This window comes from Theobroma cacao, chromosome 7 (assembly GCF_053813885.1).
Source record: "Theobroma cacao isolate CCN51 chromosome 7, ASM5381388v1, whole genome shotgun sequence".
Taxonomy (NCBI): Eukaryota; Viridiplantae; Streptophyta; class Magnoliopsida; order Malvales; family Malvaceae; genus Theobroma; species Theobroma cacao.
This window is the reverse complement of record NC_142645.1, coordinates 6,043,166-6,064,781: the sequence shown is the minus strand read 5'-3', so window position 1 is coordinate 6,064,781 and position 21,616 is coordinate 6,043,166. Positions and strand designations below refer to the sequence as shown.

General features: G+C 36.6%; 2 protein-coding genes and 1 pseudogene across 4 annotated transcripts; 2 read left to right on the top strand and 1 right to left on the bottom strand.

Moving 5' to 3' along the window:
* Window positions 1–3,493: 3,493 nt before the first annotated feature.
* Window positions 3,494–8,104, top strand: LOC18594025 (protein DETOXIFICATION 19-like). 3 transcript variants are annotated; one of them, XM_088808532.1, is made up of 8 exons: window positions 3,494–5,453; window positions 5,732–6,276; window positions 6,422–6,508; window positions 6,618–6,674; window positions 6,768–6,825; window positions 6,915–7,006; window positions 7,111–7,229; window positions 7,333–8,104. In XM_088808532.1, exons 1-6 carry the CDS (start codon window positions 5,181–5,183, stop codon window positions 6,915–6,917), a joined length of 1,023 nt encoding a protein of 340 aa, XP_088664658.1. In that variant the 5' UTR covers window positions 3,494–5,180; the 3' UTR covers window positions 6,918–7,006; window positions 7,111–7,229; window positions 7,333–8,104. The 3 variants fall into 3 exon arrangements, with proteins under 3 accessions (XP_088664658.1, XP_017979588.2, XP_017979589.2); XM_018124099.2 differs by having other exon boundaries at window positions 6,768–7,006; XM_018124100.2 differs by lacking the exon at window positions 6,618–6,674 and having other exon boundaries at window positions 6,768–7,006.
* A 7,355-nt stretch (window positions 8,105–15,459) lies between these two features.
* On the bottom strand, window positions 15,460–16,609 carry LOC148761552 (endo-1,4-beta-xylanase 5-like; annotated as a pseudogene).
* Window positions 16,610–18,297: 1,688 nt separating this feature from the next.
* LOC18594023 (protein DETOXIFICATION 18-like) lies at window positions 18,298–20,979 on the top strand. The gene is made up of 7 exons (XM_088808352.1): window positions 18,298–18,628; window positions 18,962–19,506; window positions 19,729–19,815; window positions 19,924–19,980; window positions 20,073–20,311; window positions 20,415–20,533; window positions 20,636–20,979. Exons 1-7 carry the CDS (start codon window positions 18,356–18,358, stop codon window positions 20,744–20,746), a joined length of 1,431 nt encoding a protein of 476 aa, XP_088664478.1. The 5' UTR covers window positions 18,298–18,355; the 3' UTR covers window positions 20,747–20,979.
* The last annotated feature ends 637 nt before the right edge of the window (window positions 20,980–21,616 follow it).

The window sequence follows — 21,616 nt, the reverse complement described above, 5'->3', positions numbered from 1 at the left end:
GGATGTGAATCCCACATCGTCGACATTATGCCCCTAGCAGATAGAGTCATGAATTCCATATCGGCTATGTACTATAATGATACTAGGTATATAAATTGTGAGGTCAGCAGGTGAAAGTGGACAATACCCTACTACTAGAGTGATACTAGGTGTCACGGTCCTCACGTGGACGTGAATCTCACATCATTGAGATAATGCTCTTAGCAAGTAGAGCCATAAAGTCCCATGTCGAAGAAAAACTCCGAACAGAAAAGTCCCATATCGAAAGGAAACTGCTAACGGGGAGTAAGAGAGGATGTCATAGTCCTAGAGAGGGGAACCATGAATCTCATATCGGTTATGTACTAGAGTGATATTGAGAATATAAGGGTTTACACCACTTTTAACTTGTGAAGTGCCTTTTAAGGGACAAAACCATGAGGCCAGCAAGCTAAAGTAGACAATACCTCTCAAGGATTGGTGTGGACTGTGACAATTGGTATTAGAGCGGACTTTGAGTACTAGTGATGTGTCATTGACGACAATAGGCCTTTGTTGAAGTAGGGGAGGATGTCACAATCCTCGCGTGGACGTGAATCCCACATCGTCGAAATAATACTCCCAACAAGTAAAGTCACAAAGTCCTACATCGAAGAGAAACTCCTAGTGAAAAATAAGAGAAGATGTCATGGTCTTAGAGAAGGGAGCCATGAATCCCACATTGGCTATGTACTAGAGTGATACTAAGAATATAAAGGTTCACACCACCTTTAACTTGTGAAGTCCCTTTTGTGGGACAAAATTGTGAGGCTAGCAGGCTAAAGCGGACAATACCTCACAGGGGGTGGTGTGGTGTCACAGTCCTCGCGTGGACGTGAATCTCACATTGTTAAGATAATACTCCTAACGGGTTGAGTTACGAAGTCCCACACCGAAGAAAAACTCCCAACGAGGAGTAAGGGAAGATGTCATGGCTTTAGAGATGGGAGCCATGAATCCCACATCGGCTTTGTACTAGAGTGGTATTGGAAATATAAAGGTTCACACCACCTTCAATCTATGATGTACCTTTTATGGAATAAAACCGTGAGATCAGCAGATTAAGGTGGATAATACCTTATAAAACCGTGGGGTAAGTAAGTTAAGGTGGATAATACCTTATAAGGGTTGGTGTGGACTGTAAAACTGAGCATATAAGAGTTCACGTGAACTCCCTTTTGTGGAGCAAAACCATAACAAGTCGCCCATCCATGACAACTCTACCATAGAGGGCTTGTGACATGAAGCGGCATGCTGGTTATTTCATTATTGAAAATCTCCAAGTTTTTTCAAAAGAAAGAAAGAATAAACAAACAACCCAGAATTCCATTTAGTTGATGCAAATTAAATTGCTTTAAAGCAAAAGTAAAAGTAATAAAGCAATATTAAAATTGATTTGAAATGAACATATAATTGAAATATAGCACTAATTATAACATAAATAGTTTATATCCAAAAATAATTTTTTTAAAAAATTTTTGCACTTCACCACCAAATAGTCATCCGAGCCATCCCATTCAAGACCAGAGCTTGAAATCATGGGTTTTGGTTTGAAAGGGTAAATTTCAATCATCAATCAAAGTTGACACGAATACATGAATGCCGAAGTGAGTCAAATAGCGACAATGTCAATTACAGACTCATGGTGGCATAAAGATCCAAAACTAATCCCCACTCAAGGCATTAGAATGTGCCTTGAGACAACAAACATGGACCAACACAAGACAAGCTCCCACCCCAATGGACGCGGCATCATCCATTTATGCCATCAAGAATTGAAACAGGTGCGGGATGCTCCAAAAGCTCAACCACAATCACTAAGCTACAAGCACCACGGGGAGACGAAAGCCCAACAGTGGACAATCCTACTCGAGGACACGGTGAGATGGAGTTGTTCAGCTTCATAGAAACACCTCTTTGCGACCACCACAAAACAACGCTGCACCATCTCTCGAAAGCATAAAGAGTTGCCTAGTAGTCCTCAAGAGAAACTCAAGCAGGAAATAGCTACCTTTAAGAGAACTAGAACAATAACATATCTAGAAGTCAGAAAAATGGCCACAGGAGATATAGCCATCCAAGACATTAGCCATCATGTCAACAACATACACCCAAAACCACAGCTTAGCAAGACAAAATCAATGGCCAGAAAAGTAGAGGCAGACTCGAATAATCAAGGAGATATGGTATCCATCACAAAACACGGACACAAAGTAAACAAAGAACACCAGACGTTAACCATCTTCTTAAAAGTTGTAGTTCTCTGAAGCTCTAAGTCCTTGCTCATATAAAATTTTTTTTTGTTAGGTTAGTCTTTAATTTAATTTTATTTCTAAATATTGAATATTTTCTTACTTTTCTCTTATATTTTTTCCTTTTTTTTCTTTTGCATATACCCTCTTTTTTCCTTTCTTTCTTTCTTTTTACATTTTTTTTCTTTTGACATATACCATCATATGTATAAAGTTATTGGCTTGCTACTATATATGAGCAACTTTTTCCCCCAATATAGGAGTATATTTTATATATAAAAAAAAAAACCTTGAACTACAAATGCAGAATAGCTCAGAGGATAATCTATGCATAGTCATATCTCTTTCACATAATTGAACCTAACCTTCTTAATGTCTGGGCCAACATGATAAATTGCAAAGTTGAGTCTTTGCCCACTAACTATCTTGGACTTCTTCTTGGAGACAGCCCATGAGCTCAGAGTACTTGGCAGCCTGTTGTCGAAAAATTTAACTTAAGGCTTGCAAGTTGAAAGGGTCAACATCTTTCCATGGGAGGTAAAATCACACTCATTAATTCTGTCCTTTCTAGTCTCCCACTGTATTATCTTTCTATTCTTCAAATGCCCTCTTCAATCAAAAAGCAGTTGGAAAGTATTCAAAGAAGCTTTCTATGGTTTGGAAATTCAGATAAGAGGAAAATTCACTATATCAACTGAGACTTAGTCTGCAAGCTTAAATGTCAAGGTGGGCTTGGAATTATGAACCTCAAACTAAAAAATTGAGCCCTTTTAAACAAGTGGCTATGGTGTTTTCCAATGAGCCTGAAAGTCTATGGGCCCGAGTAATCTTAACAAAAAATAGACTCCCAGCTGTTATGATTCCCCTGACAAAGGCATACCAACCTTCTCTTCTATGGTGACACATCACAAAACCTCTCAATCCCGCTAGCAAGTATCATGATCTTGTCCAACGGGCTTTGGACACTCACTGGGGAATGGACGCACTATTCTTTTTGGACAGACACATGGGTTGGCAACTCCTCTCTCTCCATTCAATTCCCTCGGATTTTCGCTTTAGCTAAGGATAAAAAGGCCTCTATAGCTAACACGGGTAAATGGATCAACAACAAATGGACATGAGATGTTAAACTAAGAAGGTAGCCTTTTAATTGGGAGCTGAAACAATGCGAAGATTTTAAGCCTCTCATTGAAAATGTTCAACCGCATTTTTCTGATCAAGATAAGGTAATTTGGAGGAAGACAACCTGTGGTCTTTACTCATCTTCCTCTTTCTATAAGGCCTTTTATGGAGACCACTTGACGTATGATAGCCCTCGGAGCAACTTGTGGACTAGTCTCGCTCCTCTGAAGGTTAAAACATTCTACTAGCAAGCTTTTCATGGAAAATTGGCTGCCAAAGCTATTCTTATTTAAAGAGGAATCATTAATCCAAATGATGCCAATTGTACCTTCTGCTCTACTCAACTTGAAACTCCGTTTCACCTCCTATTTGATTGTACAGTAGTGCATGGAAAGCATGGTCTCTTTACTGCCACAAATGGGGTATTTGTTGGGTTTCCCTTGGTGATGCTCTTTCATTCTTTAATGCTTGGTTCTTTTATCCCATGCCCTCTCATGTGAAGAATGCACGAAAAATGTTATTCTTTGCTACTATGTGGTCTTTGTGGCTATGCTGAAATGAAATTATTTTTAAAGGGAAAAACTTCAAAGCGACGCAAATGGTTGATATTATCCTTCTTTGATATTCCCTATGGTGCAAAGGGAGATGGCATATAGGGCACATTCCAACGGTTATGTGTCTCTCTAATGTTACTGTCCTCTGCGGTAATAAGAAGAGGATCTTCCAAAGGAAAAACATCAATTGCTTGTCTCCTCCGGTTGGAACCCTCAAACTCAACATTGATGGAGTAGCTAGAGGGAAGTCTGGCCCAGTTGGCATAGGGGGAGTACTCAGAGACCACCTAGGATTTATTAGGGGGACTTTCTCTCATCACATAGGTGTTGAAAACTCCAACTTCGCAGAGTTCAAAGCCATTCAACAAGGTATTAACTTCTTCCTCTCTTCCCCATGGGCCATAACTCATCAGTTGCAAGTGGAAAGCGATTCCACCAATGCCATAAACTGGGTGAGTGATCACAACAAAGTTCCATGGCGCATGAAATTCATTTCAAATGCAATCGAAGCCCACTTACGCAACATCACAAGCATCTGTTTCTGCCACATCAGGTGTGAAGCCAACATGGTAGCTGACGGACTTGCAAAAGCTGGGGTGGTGAGAAAAGCCAACCACAATGTCTACTTTGTTAATCACAATGCTAACCTTCCCTAAACCTGCCATCTCTATTCTGATTTTGCCCACACTTATTCTGGTGTTCCATTTTTATTGTTTTAGTGTCCTAGATTAGTTGGGGCAAGCTTATATTGACTTTGATTTCTTTGTTATCTTTTCTGGTATGATTTATGTCTGATGGCTTATCAAGATCTTTTCTAAGTTCTACCAACTCTCCCTGAGGGGAATTCTTTTTGTTTTCAAGCAAGTCACTTGTGACCTTGCTCCCTGTAAGTCTCCATTTGGAGATTTTTATAGCAATAAAATCTCAACCTTTCAAAAAAGAAAAATATCTCTTTCACATCTTTCACGTGTATATCATTTCTTTTCTCTTTTTTGTCTTGGATAGCAATTCAATCATGTTGTATAATGTTTAATCCACATATCTTCCTTCTGAGAGGTTCATTTTTTATAGTACAATTTTGCGTATTAGTTAGCCAGAGCAAGCATATATATGTACTTGGTTGAAGTGGAATATCATGACTATTAGCTCATAAATTGATATAAGGTACATTTTTTTTTCTTGTCTTAAAACTTAAAACCCACAAAAGAAAAGAAGAGAACAAAAAAAGGGAGAGATGTCATCAAGCACAAGTCTAGATAGAGTTGCACTATTGACAGGAGGGGACAATGATTTTGAAGAAGGCAAAGGAAGGTGGTGGAGGAGAGTTTTGGATTGGGAAGAGGCCAGCAATCAAGTTTTCTTGTCATTACCAATGATTGTTTGCAATGTTTCCTATTTCTCCATCACTTTGATCTCTGTCATGTTTGCCGGTCACCTCGGTGAGCTTGAGCTTGCTGGTGCCACCCTTGCCAATTCGTGGGCCAGTGTCACTGGTTTCGCTTTCATGGTATATCTTTTTCATGTTCATAATAATCATATCTTTATTTGATCTTCACTTTGTTTTAAATTCTAGTTTAACTTGATTAATTTGCTATTCGATTTAAAGAGATAAATGAGATTAATTGGGGAGGATTTGCTACTCACTAGGCCAAATCATTGCTGCCTTCTTTAGTTTAATTCATTGTCTTTTGCTCTTAATTAGTATCTAAATTTATGTAGCTTTATGTAAACGTGTACTGGTTTAATTTGTTTTCCAATTCACTTATTTGAGTTTTTTATTTTTAGCTCGGATTAAGTGGAGCGCTCGAGACACTTTGTGGTCAGGGATTTGGTGCACAATTATACAGAAAGCTGGGTCTTTATCTACAAGCATCCTGCATCATTTCTTGCTTTTTCCCCATTATCATATCCATCTTATGGATCTACACTGAGCCCATTTTTATCTTGCTTCACCAAGATCCTCAAATTTCAAAAATAGCTACCCTCTACATGAAGGATCTGATTCTAGGTTTATTTGCGTATGCCTTCGTGCAAAACATTTTAAGGTTTCTTCAGACACAAAGCATCGTCACGTCCTTGGTCTGGTTCTCAGTTCTCTCCTTGGGAATTCATTTCGGTATTGTTTACACTTTGATTAACCAGACAAGTCTTGGTTTCAAGGGAGCTTCACTGGCTGCATCGATTTCATTATGGATTTCATTCCTTTTGTTGGCAACATATGTCGGTTTTGCCAAGAAATTGAAGCAGACATGGGAAGGATTGTCGTCTGAATCGTTTGGTTACATTCTCACAAACCTGAAAGTAGCCCTTCCTTCTGCAGCAATGGTTTGGTGAGTTACCGAAATTGGATTATTTATATTCGTTTGATGGATATTCTTACTATTTGATTTTTTTTTATAAGAAAACAAAAATAAAATAGTAAATAGTAAAAGCTTTAATCAAAGGGTTCTCTTATATGTGTTTGATTTTTCCTAGTTTGGAGGATTGGGCTTTTGAGCTTCTAGTGTTGTTAGCAGGATTGATGCCAAATTCAGAAATAGCTATTTCGTTGATCTCAATGTGGTACGTTTATCTCTTTTTTCTTAATTTTTGTTACTTCTCCTTATTTTGGTTGTCTTAAACTTGTGTATTAGGCTTGACAATGATAGTCTTTTTCCCACTGCAACTGTAGTGTGAATACAGAAAATATTGCCTTCATGTTTACTTACGGCCTTAGTGCAGCAGCAAGGTGAGTTTGTAAAAAAATATTCTCCGAATTGTGTTTAAATCTATGAAATTATAGATTATCGAGATTTATGACAAGGAAACTTATTTGATACAGCACGAGAGTTTCTAATGAATTGGGAGCTGGAAATCCTAACAAAGCTAAGAATGCCATGGTTGTGACGCTCAAGCTCTCCATCATTCTTACTCTTGCACTTGTGCTTGCTTTAGCCTTTGCTCATAATGTTTGGGCTGGTTTCTTTAGTGACAGCTCCCTGATTAAAAAGAAATTTGCCTCAATGGTATCCCTGCAAGTAATCTCAGTACCACTTGATTCCTTTCAAGGCATTTTATGAGGTTAACTAAAGTTTGAGCCACCCAGTTTTAGCTTATATATTTTATCTACAAACTGTAGTTGAAATTTAATTTCAGAAGGCCAATGAGTTAATTTGGTGTTGCAGGGGTGGCCAGAGGATGTGGTTGGGAGCATTTAGCTGTGTGGGCTAATTTGGGGACTTTCTATTTTATTGGCATGCCAATTGCATGCCTTCTTGGATTTATGCTTAAGCTATATGATAAGGTGAAACATATATAATCTTTTTCAGTTAAATTCATTCCAACGTTTCTTATCTTTTCTTCCCCATTTATTTCTTTCCATGATTTTTTTTCTTTGGTTGCTTCAGGGTTTGTGGATAGGCTTAATATGTGGCCTCTCTTGCCAAGCCAGTGCTCTCCTATCAATTACGTTGTTTAGCAAATGGGCTAAGATTGATGTTTCAATAGAAAGTGGTAAGGAAACCTTGGTTTAGGGTTTAGGGTTCAAGGTCTGAATCAGGATATGGACAAACCATGTTGACAGATGGGTCATGGTTTGCTGGTTTGGCCATGGGGGATTCACCAAGAACAGCTTCTCCCTCTATTCCACAATCTGTTCTCATGGCATTAACCGCTATCTCTCTCTTGTTTTCATTTCTTTACTTGTAGCCCTTCTCTATCTTTGCATCATGGCTTTTGTTATTTTTGTTAAATGTGAATTCTTTGCAGATTTGCAGCTTTGATGGGTAATGAGGTATGGCCTTTGTTTGAAAAGCGAGCAGATTCTTGGTCCAGTTTGTAAACCATCAGCTTCAAGATTCCCCCCTTTAGAAACTACAGTGTGATATATAACATTAAAAGGTGTTTGTTTATCTAAAATTTTGGGATTTGTCGGCTCCTTTTTCTTCTTTTTCACTTGGAAGGGTTTTGTGAAGTTAAAGCGAGCCCATCAGAATCCAGGGGGAATTTCTTGATTCGGTCTAGCATTTTTTGGTTCTGTCTTCTGCTAAACTTTGCTTTGCCAGTTTTGCTTCTTCGTTTCTTTTGGCTAATTGGGTTTGTAAAGAGAACGAGAGATCTTCCTTAAAAGCTTGCTTGTAATGTGAAAATGTGAGCAGGATTTTGGCTGTTGTATGTGAAGGATGCCCAACTCTCAAGTTTTCAACTTGTTAAAATATATGAATATTCAAAGGATGAATACGATGAACAGGGGAGAGAATAGTCGAGAGAGAAGGGAGGGAAGAATACTATTTCCTCAAAAACAGCTTCTCACCCACGATTCATTTTAACAACCAATATATCTGCTGTTCGAAGAGAGAGAACATGTAAAAAGAAATAGCAAACCAGATGAAGCCATTTGGCATTAAAAAATTCGAGGGTGCTGGAATGAAAGATTCCGTAGCACAATGATTCATACACTATCGATTAATTCCAGTAGCTAAATATTGACTTTTCAATTTACATAAAATAAACAATAAAAACAAACCAGTAAAATTGAATCTGACATCTTCTCGTTGCTTTTGAACTTCAGGCCCTTGAAATCAACATTACCTCTTCCTCTACAGTAGCTTCGTTTGCAGATCAAAAAGCCATCAATATTCAACACAACTCAGCTGTTGCCTTTGTCTGCCATGGATTTGGAGCATCACTTTGTTTGGTGGAAATGGAATCAATAATAGTAAATAATACTATCAGAACGTTGCTTGAGTAATCAAGAGAACATGAGTAAATAATCAATGGGGCCTTAAAAAAGTGAGAATGAAGTCAAGTAGTTGGGATTTTTTGTCCTTGATGCGATTATTTCCCCTTGAAAATTTTACCAAATGAAAAACCTTTTGTCCAATTGGGATGAGCCACCATCTAAAAGGTTGTTGCAAAATTTGGTCCACGTCAATTTACTTTGTGACCATCTTAGCTAAAAATGATTAGCTAATGTCAATCTGATGTAAGTCGGTTTGGCATATTCGAATTAACTGTTGAGAGCTTGATAATTCCAGCTGGTAAATAAAGAAGAAGAAGAAGTTTCAGGCGCCAAGATCAACTGTTGATTGAAAGGGAGAAGGAAGTTTCAAACGATGTTGTTTTGATACATAGTTTAATGAAACGTTTATTATGCTGTCGTTTTGAACTTTATATTTTGTTAGCTTAAACGGTTTTGTCTAGTGTCGTTTTACTCTATCAGGTGTTAGATTGAAGAAGCCACGTTTTTTATTTGCCTCATTTTCTTGTTATTTCCTTTTTACCGTTGCTGCGTTTGTTGTGTAGCACAGAATTCCAAGTCTGGAATTCTGTGCTTAGCTGTTATTCCTTAGCACTTCACTCTCACATATCGAGGTGCCAGACTGATTTTGGGTATGTAACGATCAATATATATATATATATATATATATGAAATACAAAAACAATTTGTTGCTCTCTCTCCAATTTTTTCTGTCCTCCATTATTCTTCAAGTTCCCTGTTTTCTTCCTCCATTAAAAACCTTCTCTGCAACTCATGTTTCAACTTCTATAGATAAATTTCAACATGGTATCAGAGCTTTAAAGTGATTTTAAGGGACCTTTACCTTAATCAATCCTCACCTTGCTTGCGACTTCCTGGTTATTGCTTTATTTTCTACTCATGGCTACTGCTGGATTTAGCACCTTTGCTCCTCCAGTTTTCACTGGAGAAAATTATGTGTTTTGGTCAGTGAAGATGCAGTCCTATCTCAAGGCCTTTAGTCTTTGGGAAGTAGTGGAGACCGGGATTGAACCAGAGCAACGTTATGCTAATCCAACCTTAGCTCAAATAAGATAGTTTGAAAAAGACAAGGCAAAAAGGTATAAGGCTTTTTCTTGCTTGCAATCTACTGTATCTGATGAAATCTTTGCTAGGATAATGCATCTAGATAATCCTAAAGATGTTTGGGATCATTTAAAGGATGAGTTTCAACGTAGTGATAGAACTAGGAAGATTCAGGCCTTTAATCTTACTAGGCAATTTGAAATGTTAACTATGGATGAGAGTGAGACTATTAGAGAATTTTTTGGTAAGATGATGGGAATTGTTAATCAACTTAGGTTGCTGGGTAAGGAGAAAACAGAGGAAAGATTAGTTAGTAAGATGTTGGTGGGATTACTTGAGAAATATGAATAAAAAATTTCCTCTTTAGAGGATTCGAGAGATATTGGTCAAATGACCTTGAAGGAACTTGTCAATGCATTAGAAGGACTTGAGCAGAGAAGAGCTTTTAGGCAAAATAGACTCATAAAGAGTGTTTTAGTTGCAAAGGCTAAAAACCAAAAGGTATGAGGCATCAACACTAGAAGGAGTGATGTTGACAAAAAGGAAAAGGGGAAGAAAGTTGAAGAGAAGAATGGGGATTAGAAGAAAGCTTATCTACCTTGCTCACATTGCAAAAAAACAAATCACACAGAGAAATATTGTTGGTTCAAACCTCATGTGAAATGCAAAAAATGTCACCAGCAAGGACATGTAGAGAAGGTGTGTAAGAACAAAGGTAAAAGTTTAGAAGAGAAAGCAGCTGTGGTTGAGGAGCACAAACTAGATGGTGAAGTTCTTTTCATGGTTAAAAAGGTGGATAGTGATAAGAAAAACAATGTTTGGCTAATAGATAGTGGATGTTCAAACCACTTGACAGGTTGTAAGGAGAATTTTATAAGTTTGAATGAGAATTTTAGAACTCAGATGGAAGTTGGAAATGGTGATATGCTACTGATCCTTGGAACTGGTATAGTGGGAGTGCAGACACCTGGTGACATTAAGTTAGCTGCAAATGTTTATTTTGCTCCTAATGTGTGTCAGAATTTACTAAGTGTAGGTTAGCTGGTGAATGAAGGCTTTGAATTAAATTTCAAAGACAAAGCTTGCACAGTGAAGGATCCGACTGGTGTTGAACTATTCACAGTGGAAATGAGAAACAAATGTTTCCCGTTAAACTGGGTGACTCTAAAACATTTTGCTTTCAATTGCACTCTATATGATACTAAATTGTGGCACAGGAGGTTTGGTCATGTGAACTATGGTTCACTGAGTTTAATGGCCTCAAATAATTTGGTTAATGGGTTGCCTAACATGGCAAACTCAAATAATATATGTGAAGCATGTCAATATGGTAAGCAAAGGAGAGTACCATTTCCACAAAGCAGAACCTGGAAAGTAACTTGCAAGCTGCAGTTAGTGCACACAGATATTGGAGGGCCAATGCAAACACATCTTTAAATGGAATCAGGTATTATATGCTCTTTGTTGATGATTACACTAGGTTCTGTTGGATTTATTTTTTAAAGTTCAAGTCTGATGCTTTAAAAGTATTTGCTAAGTTCAAAGCTTTGGTTGAAAATCAAATGAGCTTAACTATTAAGAAGCTCAGGAGTGATAACGGGGCTGAGTATACTGCAAATGAGTTTGAAGCTTATCTAAGCAAGTTAGGCATAATGCATCAACTAACTGTGCCTTATAGCCCTCAACAGAATGGTGTCTTAGAAAGAAAGAACAGGACTTTAATGGAAATGGCTAGGTGCTTGCTGTTTGAGAAGAAGTTACCTAAGTTCTTGTGGGTAGAAGTAGTTAATACTGCTAACTATCTGCTAAATTTGTCCCCTATTAAAGCTCTGGTAGGCAAAACTCCATATGACGCATGGTATGACATGAAATCCTCAGTTAAACATCTAAAAGTCTTTGGATGTATATGTTTTGCTAAGGTTCCAGATGCAAGAAGAACCAAGCTGGATAGTAAGTCTATGTTAGCCATCCATCTTGGGTACAGTGAAACTTCAAAAGGTTATAAGCTGCTGGATGTCAAAAGCATGAAGCTATTCATTAGCAAAGATGTTGTATTTGATGAAGGCAAGTTGTGGAACTAGGAAGCCAAGCAAGTTGTAGGGTTAGATAACTATGTTTCAGTAGGAAATCAGTTGACAGAAGAGGAATTTGAGTTGAATTCAGATGATGTGGATGAGATGCCAATGAGAGGAACAAGAAGCCTGTCAGATGTTTATGTTAGGTGTCATGTAGCAATCTCAGAACCTAGCTCATATGCTGAAGCTACTTCTGATGAGCATTGGAAACAGGCCATGGAAGCTAAAATGAAGATGATATGGAAGAATAAGACTTGGGTGCTGGTAGATAGACCAACAGATCATAATGTTATAGGAGTCAAATGGATTTACAGAACTAAAGTGAATCCGGATGGTTTAGTTAACAAATACAAAGCAAGACTAGTGGTTAAGGGTTTTGCTCAAATATATGGAGTGGACTACATGGAAACATATGCTTTTGTGGCCAGACATGATACAATTAGACTGCTAGTAGCCTTGTCTGCAAGAAAAGGTTGGTTAATCTATCATTTTGATATAAAATCAACTTTTTTGAATGGTTACTTGAAGGAAGACATATATGTTAAACAACCTGATTGTTTTGTTGAGAAGAGTTCTGAAGCCAAGGTTTGTAAATTGGTTAAAACTCTTTATGGTCTCAAATAGGCACCAAGGGCTTGGTATGAAAGGATGGATGCTCACTTGCTGAATCAAGGTTTTATTAGAAGTTCTACTGAAGCAACACTCTATATAAAGATGGGTAGTCATACTGTAAATTTGATAGTGGCATTGTATGTTGATGATCTACTTGTCACTGGTCTTGAGACTGATTGCCTATTTGAATTCAAGTCACAAATGCTGAAGAATTTTGAAATGACTGATCTAGGTCTGATGACCTATTTTCTTGGGATGGAATTCATTCAATCATCCAAATCTATAGTTATTCATCAATCAAAATATGCTCAGGACTTATTGAAAAAATTTCACTTGGATCACTGCAAGGCTGCTAAAACTCCACTATCTGCAAGAACTAAGTTCTGTAAGCAAGATGGGTCAACTGATGCAAATGAGAAACTTTATAGGAGCATTATTGGATCTTTATTGTACCTTGCTGCAACTAGACCTGATTTAATGTTTGCAACAAGTCTTATGTCCAAGTATATGCAAGCTCCAACAACTGCTCATTTTACTATAGCTAAACGCATTCTCAGATATGTTTGAGGGACTGTGGATTATGGAGTGAAGTATGTGAGAGCTGAAAGTAGTGAACTTCAAGGATTTTCTGACAGTGATTGGGTAGGCTCACTAGAGGATTCCAAAAGCACAAGTGGCTACTGTTTTTCATTTTGAAGTGGAGTTTTCTCTTGGAGTTCTAAGAAACAAGAAGTAATGGCTCAATCATTTGCAGAAGCAGAATATATAGCCACTGCTGTAGATGCAAACCAGGTACTCTGGTTAAGAAAGATCTTAGCTGAATTAGGGTTCTCACAGAATAAGGGAACATTGCTGCAAGTAGATAATCAATCTGCTATTGCCATAGCTAAGAATCCAGTTCAACATGGGCGTACAAAGCATATCAGAGTTAAGTTCCATGCCTTAAGGGAAGCAGTAAAAGAATGAGATATTGAGCTGGAATATTGTCCCACCAAAGAACAGCAAGCAGACATCTTTACAAAATGTTTGAATGCAGAGCAGTTTGAATACTTAAGAGGTAAATTGGGAGTTTATTCATCTGGAATTAAGGAGGAGTGTTGAGAGCTTGATAATTCCAGCTGGTAAATAAAGAAGAAGAAGTTTCAGGCGCCAAGATCAACTGTTGATTGAAAGGGAGAAGGAAGTTTCAAACGATGCTGTTTTGATACATAGTTTAATGAAACATTTATTATGCTGTCGTTTTGAACTTTATATTTTGTTAGCTTAAACAGTTTTGTCTAGTGTTGTTTCTCTATCAGGTGTTAGGCTGAAGAAGCCACGTTTTTTGTTTGCCTCATTTTCTTGTTATTTCCTTTTTACCGTTGCTGTGTCTGTTGTGTAGCACAGAATTCCAAGTCTGGAATTCTGTGCTTAGCTGTTATTCCTTAGCACTTCACTCTCACTTATCGAGGTGCCAGGCTGATTTTGGGTATGTAACGATCAATATATATATATATGAAGTACAAAAACAGTTTGTTGCTCTCTCTCCAATTTTTTCTGTCCTCCATTATTCTTCAAGTTTCCCTGTTCTCTTCCTCCATTAAAAACCTTCTCTGCAACTCATGTTTCAACTTCTATAGATAAATTTCAACATTAACCTCTTAACGTCCCGCAACTTCAATTACCATCTACAGCAAAGGCTTATTGTTTAATGCCTGCAAGCAAAAAGAAGAGGGAACTTCCGAGGCATATGGTAATGAAACCTTAATCATCACCACATAAAACGACCAAGACGTGGCCTGCTAAAGACAAGATTCCACTTGACTGAGAATATTGTCTTCACAATTTCTTAATAATGGAGAAGCCTCGTCATCAAAGATTTCGTTGCTTCTTCATATGATGGTTTCAATCAGAGAGGAAACTTGGAGGCATTGTATGTTTAAAGCATAGACTTTGTTTCCGGCAGAGATTTGAACAAGGTAAGAACGTTTAACCATGAATTATACTCTTGGTTTTCCTTTAACTTCATAGCAGAAACGATGAAGTATGGAATAGAACAAAACTGTTGAAAATTCACCTGGCATTGCGACATGTTCCAATTTAAATTTGTTCCAGAGTAACGGAAGTTGATAGACTTATTTTTTCTTTCTGTTTTTGTCTGTTAAAGGAGGCAAAATCACAAACAACGCTGTCAGAATCCAGCATAAGTTAAGGAAATGGACCAAATGAACATAAATCTCGACATAATATCACAAACGCTCTATTATTTCTATGGCGTGTCCCATGTACCCCATTTCTTCATCATGATCCATAATTGAACTGACTACATTATCCTGTCACGTCTCTTCCTGATTTGTTATGATGTTGATGTTGTAGCGGCCATTCACGAATCATGATACCAGAAAGGTGGTTTTAAAAAGAAGGCAGTTTGTCAATGGGGACATATCCATGAGAATCTTATCTAATTGATTGCAGTTGATTGGGTTAATGGAGTTCAGAAAGAAGAAACACTAAAGATAACGTGATAAGGTTCCTTAAATACCATAGGGTGAATCTTCTTTAAATGTAAACCACAAGGGAAACAGGAGAGAGTAGAGTGATTTTGAAGTGTAACAAATGTATGATGGAAGCTGATTTTGAAGTGTAACAAATGTATGATGGAAGCTGATTTTGAAGAGTAACAAATGTATGATGGAAGCTGCCTGCTGAAGGCACGTTTGGAGGACGTATTCTGTTGTAGTGGCTCGCTGATTGAACTCATTGAATGGACGTAATCCAACCATTTGCTGGTCAGAAAACAAAGAAAAAGGAGGTAGAATTCTGGCTTGCAGGATCCTAGGGCTCGAGCCCAATATCAACGGGATTGGGCTATCAGAAACTCCTCTCCCAAAAGGTCGTAGACCACTGAGACACAGCCAGAGGTGACCTTAGTAGACTTGTTTATATTTGCAAAAGAGTTAATACTCCCAAATGGACGTATTCTGAAATTTTTGTAGACGTGTTTAGTCAATGGTCTAGCTTAAATCGTGCAAGCAAAAGATGTGTTTATATATTAAAATCTAATTTAGTTTTCCCTTGTATAAAGTAAGACTAGAATCATGGGTGTTACAACTGAATGCTAAAGTGTTTACTTTCATCACTACGGCAGTGTGAGAAAGTAGAATTTGCTGTTCTGTTGTCGCAGCTGACGTTTACTTTGTACTGACCTAAGAAACCATAAAAGCTGTATGAGCCATGCTCATCTGTTTGCCCTTAATCTCCCTGGTTTGCCATTCTTTCAAGAGGTTGTCAACCACATCACCAGCTGGGAGGTTTTTAAAATTTTTATCAGTTAGGCACATTTCGTAGCAAGGTACCCTTTAGGATGGAGAGCGGTCCAAAGCATTATCCCATTCACTGAAGGATGTGAAGAGGCTTCTCTTAGTACCTGTTCTAGGTATATAGCCTGTTAAGGAAACAAAAGAAAGATAACATCAAAAGTTTGCCCTTGAAGTAATGCCTAAAATGTGAAATCTTTCCTCTGGTAATGTTAAGAATTCTATTTGTTCACCTGTAATTCTTCACCAACCGAGCTGCTAATATCTACTTCCGTAAGCCATATGGGGAGTCCAAGTGTAGCCAATTTGTCTAGCACGGCTCTCATTAGAGCAGGGTTTGGTACTGTAAAATGACTCCCAAGCCAATTCCATCCATGTACATGCCGCCTTGTTTAAGATCTCTTATCCTTTCAATGTAGGTGTCAACCGTTGATTTCACATCACTGCAGGTTTCCACAACATTAAATTCATTCATGAAAAGGGTTGCCAATGGGTCTGATTGATGTGCAGTCTCATAGAAATGCAAGGTCGCATCAGGTCCAAGTCGTTGTTCATAGAAATCAAAATGAAGCATCTCATTGCTAACATCCCAGTGTATGAATTCTTCTTTGTATTTGCTCATTAAGCTTTGTATCTTGGAGTTGACTGCTGATTGTATCTTCTTTGTTTTTGATACTTTGTAATTTTTTTCAATCACTTCACTCGTTATATATGGTTATTTCCTATGCAATGCAAGTCTTATTTGTTTACTATGTTCTTTAACTTCAAAAGTGTTGTTGAAAAATTCTTTAACACTTCAATTGTGTTTATTTATATAGATAAAGGGGGTGAATATACGAAATTCTTTAACACAATTATCGATAAATTCCTGTGCCATATTTTTTCACCACAAATTCATTCCATTATTGTGTTTGAATTTAATTTTATAATGCAATGTCCCTAATTTATAAAGATTCATTATGATATAAATGAAAAGACACATTTTGTGGATAAAATCTTAAGATCTTTTGAGTCAAAAGAACACGACTCTCCACACATAAAACCTATCTTTTTCCGGTACAAAATTGACAGGATGCAGTGGTTTTTTGAGAAATGAAGGATTGGTTGTTGGACTTTTCTTTGGTACCCTTGGTGTCCCAGAGTCAAATTATGCAAAATTAAGGGCTATTAAACATGCATTGCAAATGTTTACATCTTCCTCCTATGTGGAAATTAAAAGGCTAGTGATTGAATATCCGGCTCGAGAGTGGCTTTGTCATGGGTTAGGGAGTCATGAAAGATCATGGGCTTATTGGAATATTTTCAATAAGGTTGATTGTTGCTTGAAATTGTTTGGAGATTATGAGTTTATTCATACTTAGATAGAAGCCTAACTCCTTTGCAAATGCGCTTGCCAAATTTGTTACGGAGAGGGAATAGATGTTTTTTGCTTGGTGGTCATGTTTTGGTTATAATGACTGATTTGCTAAGCTTATAGTGTTTCTTGGATATCGAGTGAGCTTAAAGATGGACTATGTGAAGGGTTATTCTATTATCAATTGATTCTAAATTAAATAATTATTAATTGTCTTTGATAAAGCATTCTAAACCCGACAAAATACCAATTACTTCCACCTGCCCATCCCTGGTCCCTCCTTGAATGGTGTATATCAAGAGTTGAAAATTTTGTGTTTCATAGTACAATGATCAATATAGGAAAGAGATGTCTTAGACAAGTTAGTACGCATGCTATGCATATATGGAAAATCTTAATAATTATTGAAAAGACTCGAATAATTGAAGAAAGATGAGTTATTTTCTTGAAAAGAAATAATAGTTTATTATAATGAGGAGTAAACATTTTAACAATTTCAGTTAAAATTGCAATTAGTTTGTTCGAATAGAAAGAAATTGCCAGCTTTTCAAGCTTCATGGCTTAAATTTGGACGCGTGGTCCGTGAACCTTTAGCATTTTATTGATCTTAATTAATATATACATTTACCTTGATTGTTGAGACAAAGAAAGGAGCTGGTAAGATAATGAGGTTTGAAGCTGAGAAGCTGATAAGATATTTGAAAATATTATCGATAAGCACAAACAAAGAAGGAATGGGAGAAGAAAAGCAGGTAATGAACAAGTAGATGAAACCATCATGTTTCCTTTTTTGATGATTAATGAAATTTTACCTTGACTGAGCAAAAAATTAGTCTATTGAAAAATAAAACCATACATTTTATTATTTAAAAAAATATATATTTTATGTATAACGATTTCAAAAAAAAAAATTATTTTTGTATCCAAACATACTTTTTATTTTTGTTAAAAAAGAAAAACAAATACATAAAAAAAATCACCAAACACGTACGGCGCCTAATTTACTTGACCTTCCAAGCAAAATAGTTCATACGAGAACGCATACATCATTGTATCTCTTTCGCATATTTCACGTGTATATCTTTTTGATTGTGTTCTTTCCTTTCTTTTTATGTCTGGACAGTAATTTATATATATTTACACACACACACACACACATATATATATATATATGATAGAAGTGGAATGTCATAACTAATAGCTCAAGAGTTGATAAAAAAATTAAAACCCACAAAAAAATAAAAAATAAAAAAGAGAAAAAAGGTAGAGATGTCATCAAGCACAAGTGTAGACAGAGTTGCACTCTTGACAGAAGGCAACCATGAAACTGAAGAAAAAAAAGGAAGGTGGTGGAGGAGAGTTTTGGATTTGGAAGAGGCCAACAATCAAGTTTTCTTGTCATTACCAATGATTCTTTGCGAAGTTTCTTATTTCTCTATCACTTTGGTCTCTGTCATGTTTGCCGGCCGCCTGGGTGAGCTTGAGTTTGCTGGTGCCACCCTTGCCAATTCTTGGGCCAGCGTCACCGGTTTCGCTTTCATGGTATGTCTTTCAGTGGAACTACAAGATTCTTAACAAGTTATCAAGTAGCTCATTTTATATGAGTAATTTGAAGAGACAGTAAAAAGGAATAATTAAGAGGTTTTTTTGGTAGAAGAAAGGGATCAATTAATAAGATTAGACTTCTTAGTTTAATCATAACTAATGTAAAATTGAAGTGTAATGCATGGTTTCAACTATCAAGCACAAGTCACTTAAAAATGAATATTGTTATGTAGCGTAATGTAAACTATTACTGGTTTAATTTGGTTTCCAATTCACTTACTTCGAATTTTGCTATTTGAGTTTTTGACCTTTTCTCTCTTCTTGCTGTAGATAGGATTGAGTGGAGCACTAGAGACACTTTGTGGTCAAGGATTTGGTGCACAATTATATAGAACGCTGGGACTTTATCTACAAGCATCCTCCATCATTTCTTTCTTTTTCTCCATCACCATATCCATCTTATGGATCTATACTGAGCCAATTTTTCTGTTGCTTCACCAAGATCCTCAAATTTCAAAAACAGCTGCCCTCTACATTAAGTATCTCATTCCAGGTTTATTTGCGTACGGCTTTGTGCAAAACATTTTGACGTTTCTTCGGACACAAAGCATTCTCCTGCCCTTGGTCTGGTTTTCAGTTCTCCCCATGGCAATTCATTTCGTCGTTGTGTACACTTTGGTCAATCGGACAAGTCTTGGTTTCCAGGGAGCTTCATTGGCAGCTTCGATTTCTTTATGGATATCATTCCTTTCCTTGGCAACCTATGTTATTTTTGCTAAGAGATTGAAGCAAACATGGGAAGGATTGTCGTCTGAATCATTTCGATACATTCTCAAAAACCTGAAAGTAGCCCTCCCTTCTGCAGCAATGGTTTGGTGAGATATTGAAATTTGATTTTTAAAATTTTGTTTGATTGAATTTTTTTATAAGTAATGAATAAAAAGAAAAAAAACGTAAAACATAAAAACAAAGAAAAAATCGCAAAAATATCGATCAAACCTGCATGTTTGAATTTTTTAACATCAATAGCAAATCCCATTTGGTACAAAATTAAAATTATTAGTGGAACATAATATATATTTTTTAATTTTTCCTAGTTTGGAGGAATGGGCTTGTGAGCTTCTCCTGTTCTTAGCAGGATTGATGCCAAATTCAAAAATAACTATTTCGTTGATCGCAATGTGGTAGGTTTATCTCCTATTGTTTTTTTGTTACCACTCCTTATTTTGGTTGTCTTAAACTTTTGTATTAGGCTTGACAATGATAGTCTTTTTTTTCTACTGTAACTGTAGTGTGAATACAGAAGCTATTGCCTTCATGATTACTCGTGGCCTTAGTGCTGCAGCAAGGTGAGTTTGTAGAAAGTATTCTCCAAATTGTGTTTAAATCTGTTAAGTTATAGATTATCGAGATTTGAGACAATGAAACTTATCTGATACAGCACGAGAGTTTCTAATGAATTGGGAGCTGGGAATCCTAACAAAGCTAAGAATGCCATGGTTGTGATACTCAAGCTCTCCATCATTCTTACTCTTGTAGTTGTGCTTGCCTTAGCCCTTGGTCATAATGTTTGGGCAGGTTTCTTTAGTGACAGCTCCTTGATAATAAAGAAATTTGCCTCAATGATACCCCTACTAGTAATCTCAATAACATTCGATTCCTTTCAAGGCATTTTATCAGGTTAATCTAAAGTTTGAACCACCCAATTTGAGCTTATATTCATCTTACAAATAGTAGTTGAAATTTAATTTCAGAAGGCCAATGAGTGAATTTGGTGTTGCAGGGGTGGCCAGAGGATGTGGTTGGCAGCACTTAGCTGTGTGGGCTAATTTGGGGACTTTCTATTTTATTGGCATGCCAATTGCATGCCTGCTTGGATTTATGCTTAAGCTATATGATAAGGTGAAACATATATAATCTTTTTCAGCTAAATTCATTCCAATGTTTCTTATCTTTTTTCCCCATTTTATTTCTTTCCATGATTTTTTCCTTTGGTTGCTTCAGGGTTTGTGGATAGGCCTAATATGCGGCCTCTCTTGCCAAGCCAGTGCTCTCCTATCAATTACATTGTTTAGAAAATGGACTAAGATTGATCATTCAATAGAAAGAGGGTGAGGAAGCCTTGGTTTTTGTTTGACTAAACTTTCTTAGGAAAACCTAAAATAAAACAGACAAAATTTATAGAGCTTGAGTCTGAAGAATCTAAAGTTATTGAAGCAATTTCATTCATCGTTTCTTGAATGTTATCCCTTAGTTCAATGTATCTATGGTTTTGGCTGTGTAACAATGTGACAGACTTCAATTAGCTGTGCAAATCTATCTTTAAATATGCAATATTCATGAAGGAACATTTTGTGATTTAATTTACAATATAAACAATGTTGTCGAACATATTAGTGGAGCAGAAGTTTTAAGAGTAAAAAACAGATGAATTTACACTGTCTTTGTGCTGAAAGAAATGCAAAGTATCTATAAAATGAAATCGTTAATGTAACAAAATCTCACCACAAATATAATTATATGGTATTGTATTAATTAACCAAAAACATTTCAGATTTTTTTTCTCAAATTAATCCATACATTTATAGGTAATTTTCCTATGTCATGATTTTTTCCTCTGAATTAATTCCATCATTGCGTTTCAATTTAAAATGTAACAACTCCAATTTTACAAGGAGAATTCGTAAGAATTTGTTATGATATATATATATATATATAGTGACGACTTGAACTTATACTAAGGAGACGTCTTTTGTGTATAAAATTTTGAAATCTTTAAGTCAAAATGAACAGTACCTCAACTTCTCATAAGTTGAGTATGGACTTTCACTTAAATGCATTTTTTTCAATACAAGTGAGGAGATCATGACCAAAGAGAGGAGGTCACTTGAAACCTTGTCTTGTAAACGATAATCACAGCCAATAAATTTAGAGTATTTTTTATACATAGGCTTCAGGCATAAGGCGTTTTTTATGATGGTTCTC

Bases quoted from the DNA above. Each gene is read 5' to 3' on its own strand.
- LOC18594025 (XM_018124099.2), top strand. From the start codon at position 5,181: ATGTCATCAAGCACAAGTCTAGATAGAGTTGCACTATTGACAGGAGGG. The intron at 6,277-6,421 runs GTGAGTTACCGA...GATTTTTCCTAG, and splicing joins CCTTCTGCAGCAATGGTTTG to TTTGGAGGATTGGGCTTTTG. The intron at 6,509-6,617 runs GTACGTTTATCT...CTGCAACTGTAG, and splicing joins ATTTCGTTGATCTCAATGTG to TGTGAATACAGAAAATATTG.
- LOC18594023 (XM_088808352.1), top strand. From the start codon at position 18,356: ATGTCATCAAGCACAAGTGTAGACAGAGTTGCACTCTTGACAGAAGGC. The intron at 18,629-18,961 runs GTATGTCTTTCA...TTCTTGCTGTAG, and splicing joins TCACCGGTTTCGCTTTCATG to ATAGGATTGAGTGGAGCACT. The intron at 19,816-19,923 runs GTAGGTTTATCT...CTGTAACTGTAG, and splicing joins ATTTCGTTGATCGCAATGTG to TGTGAATACAGAAGCTATTG.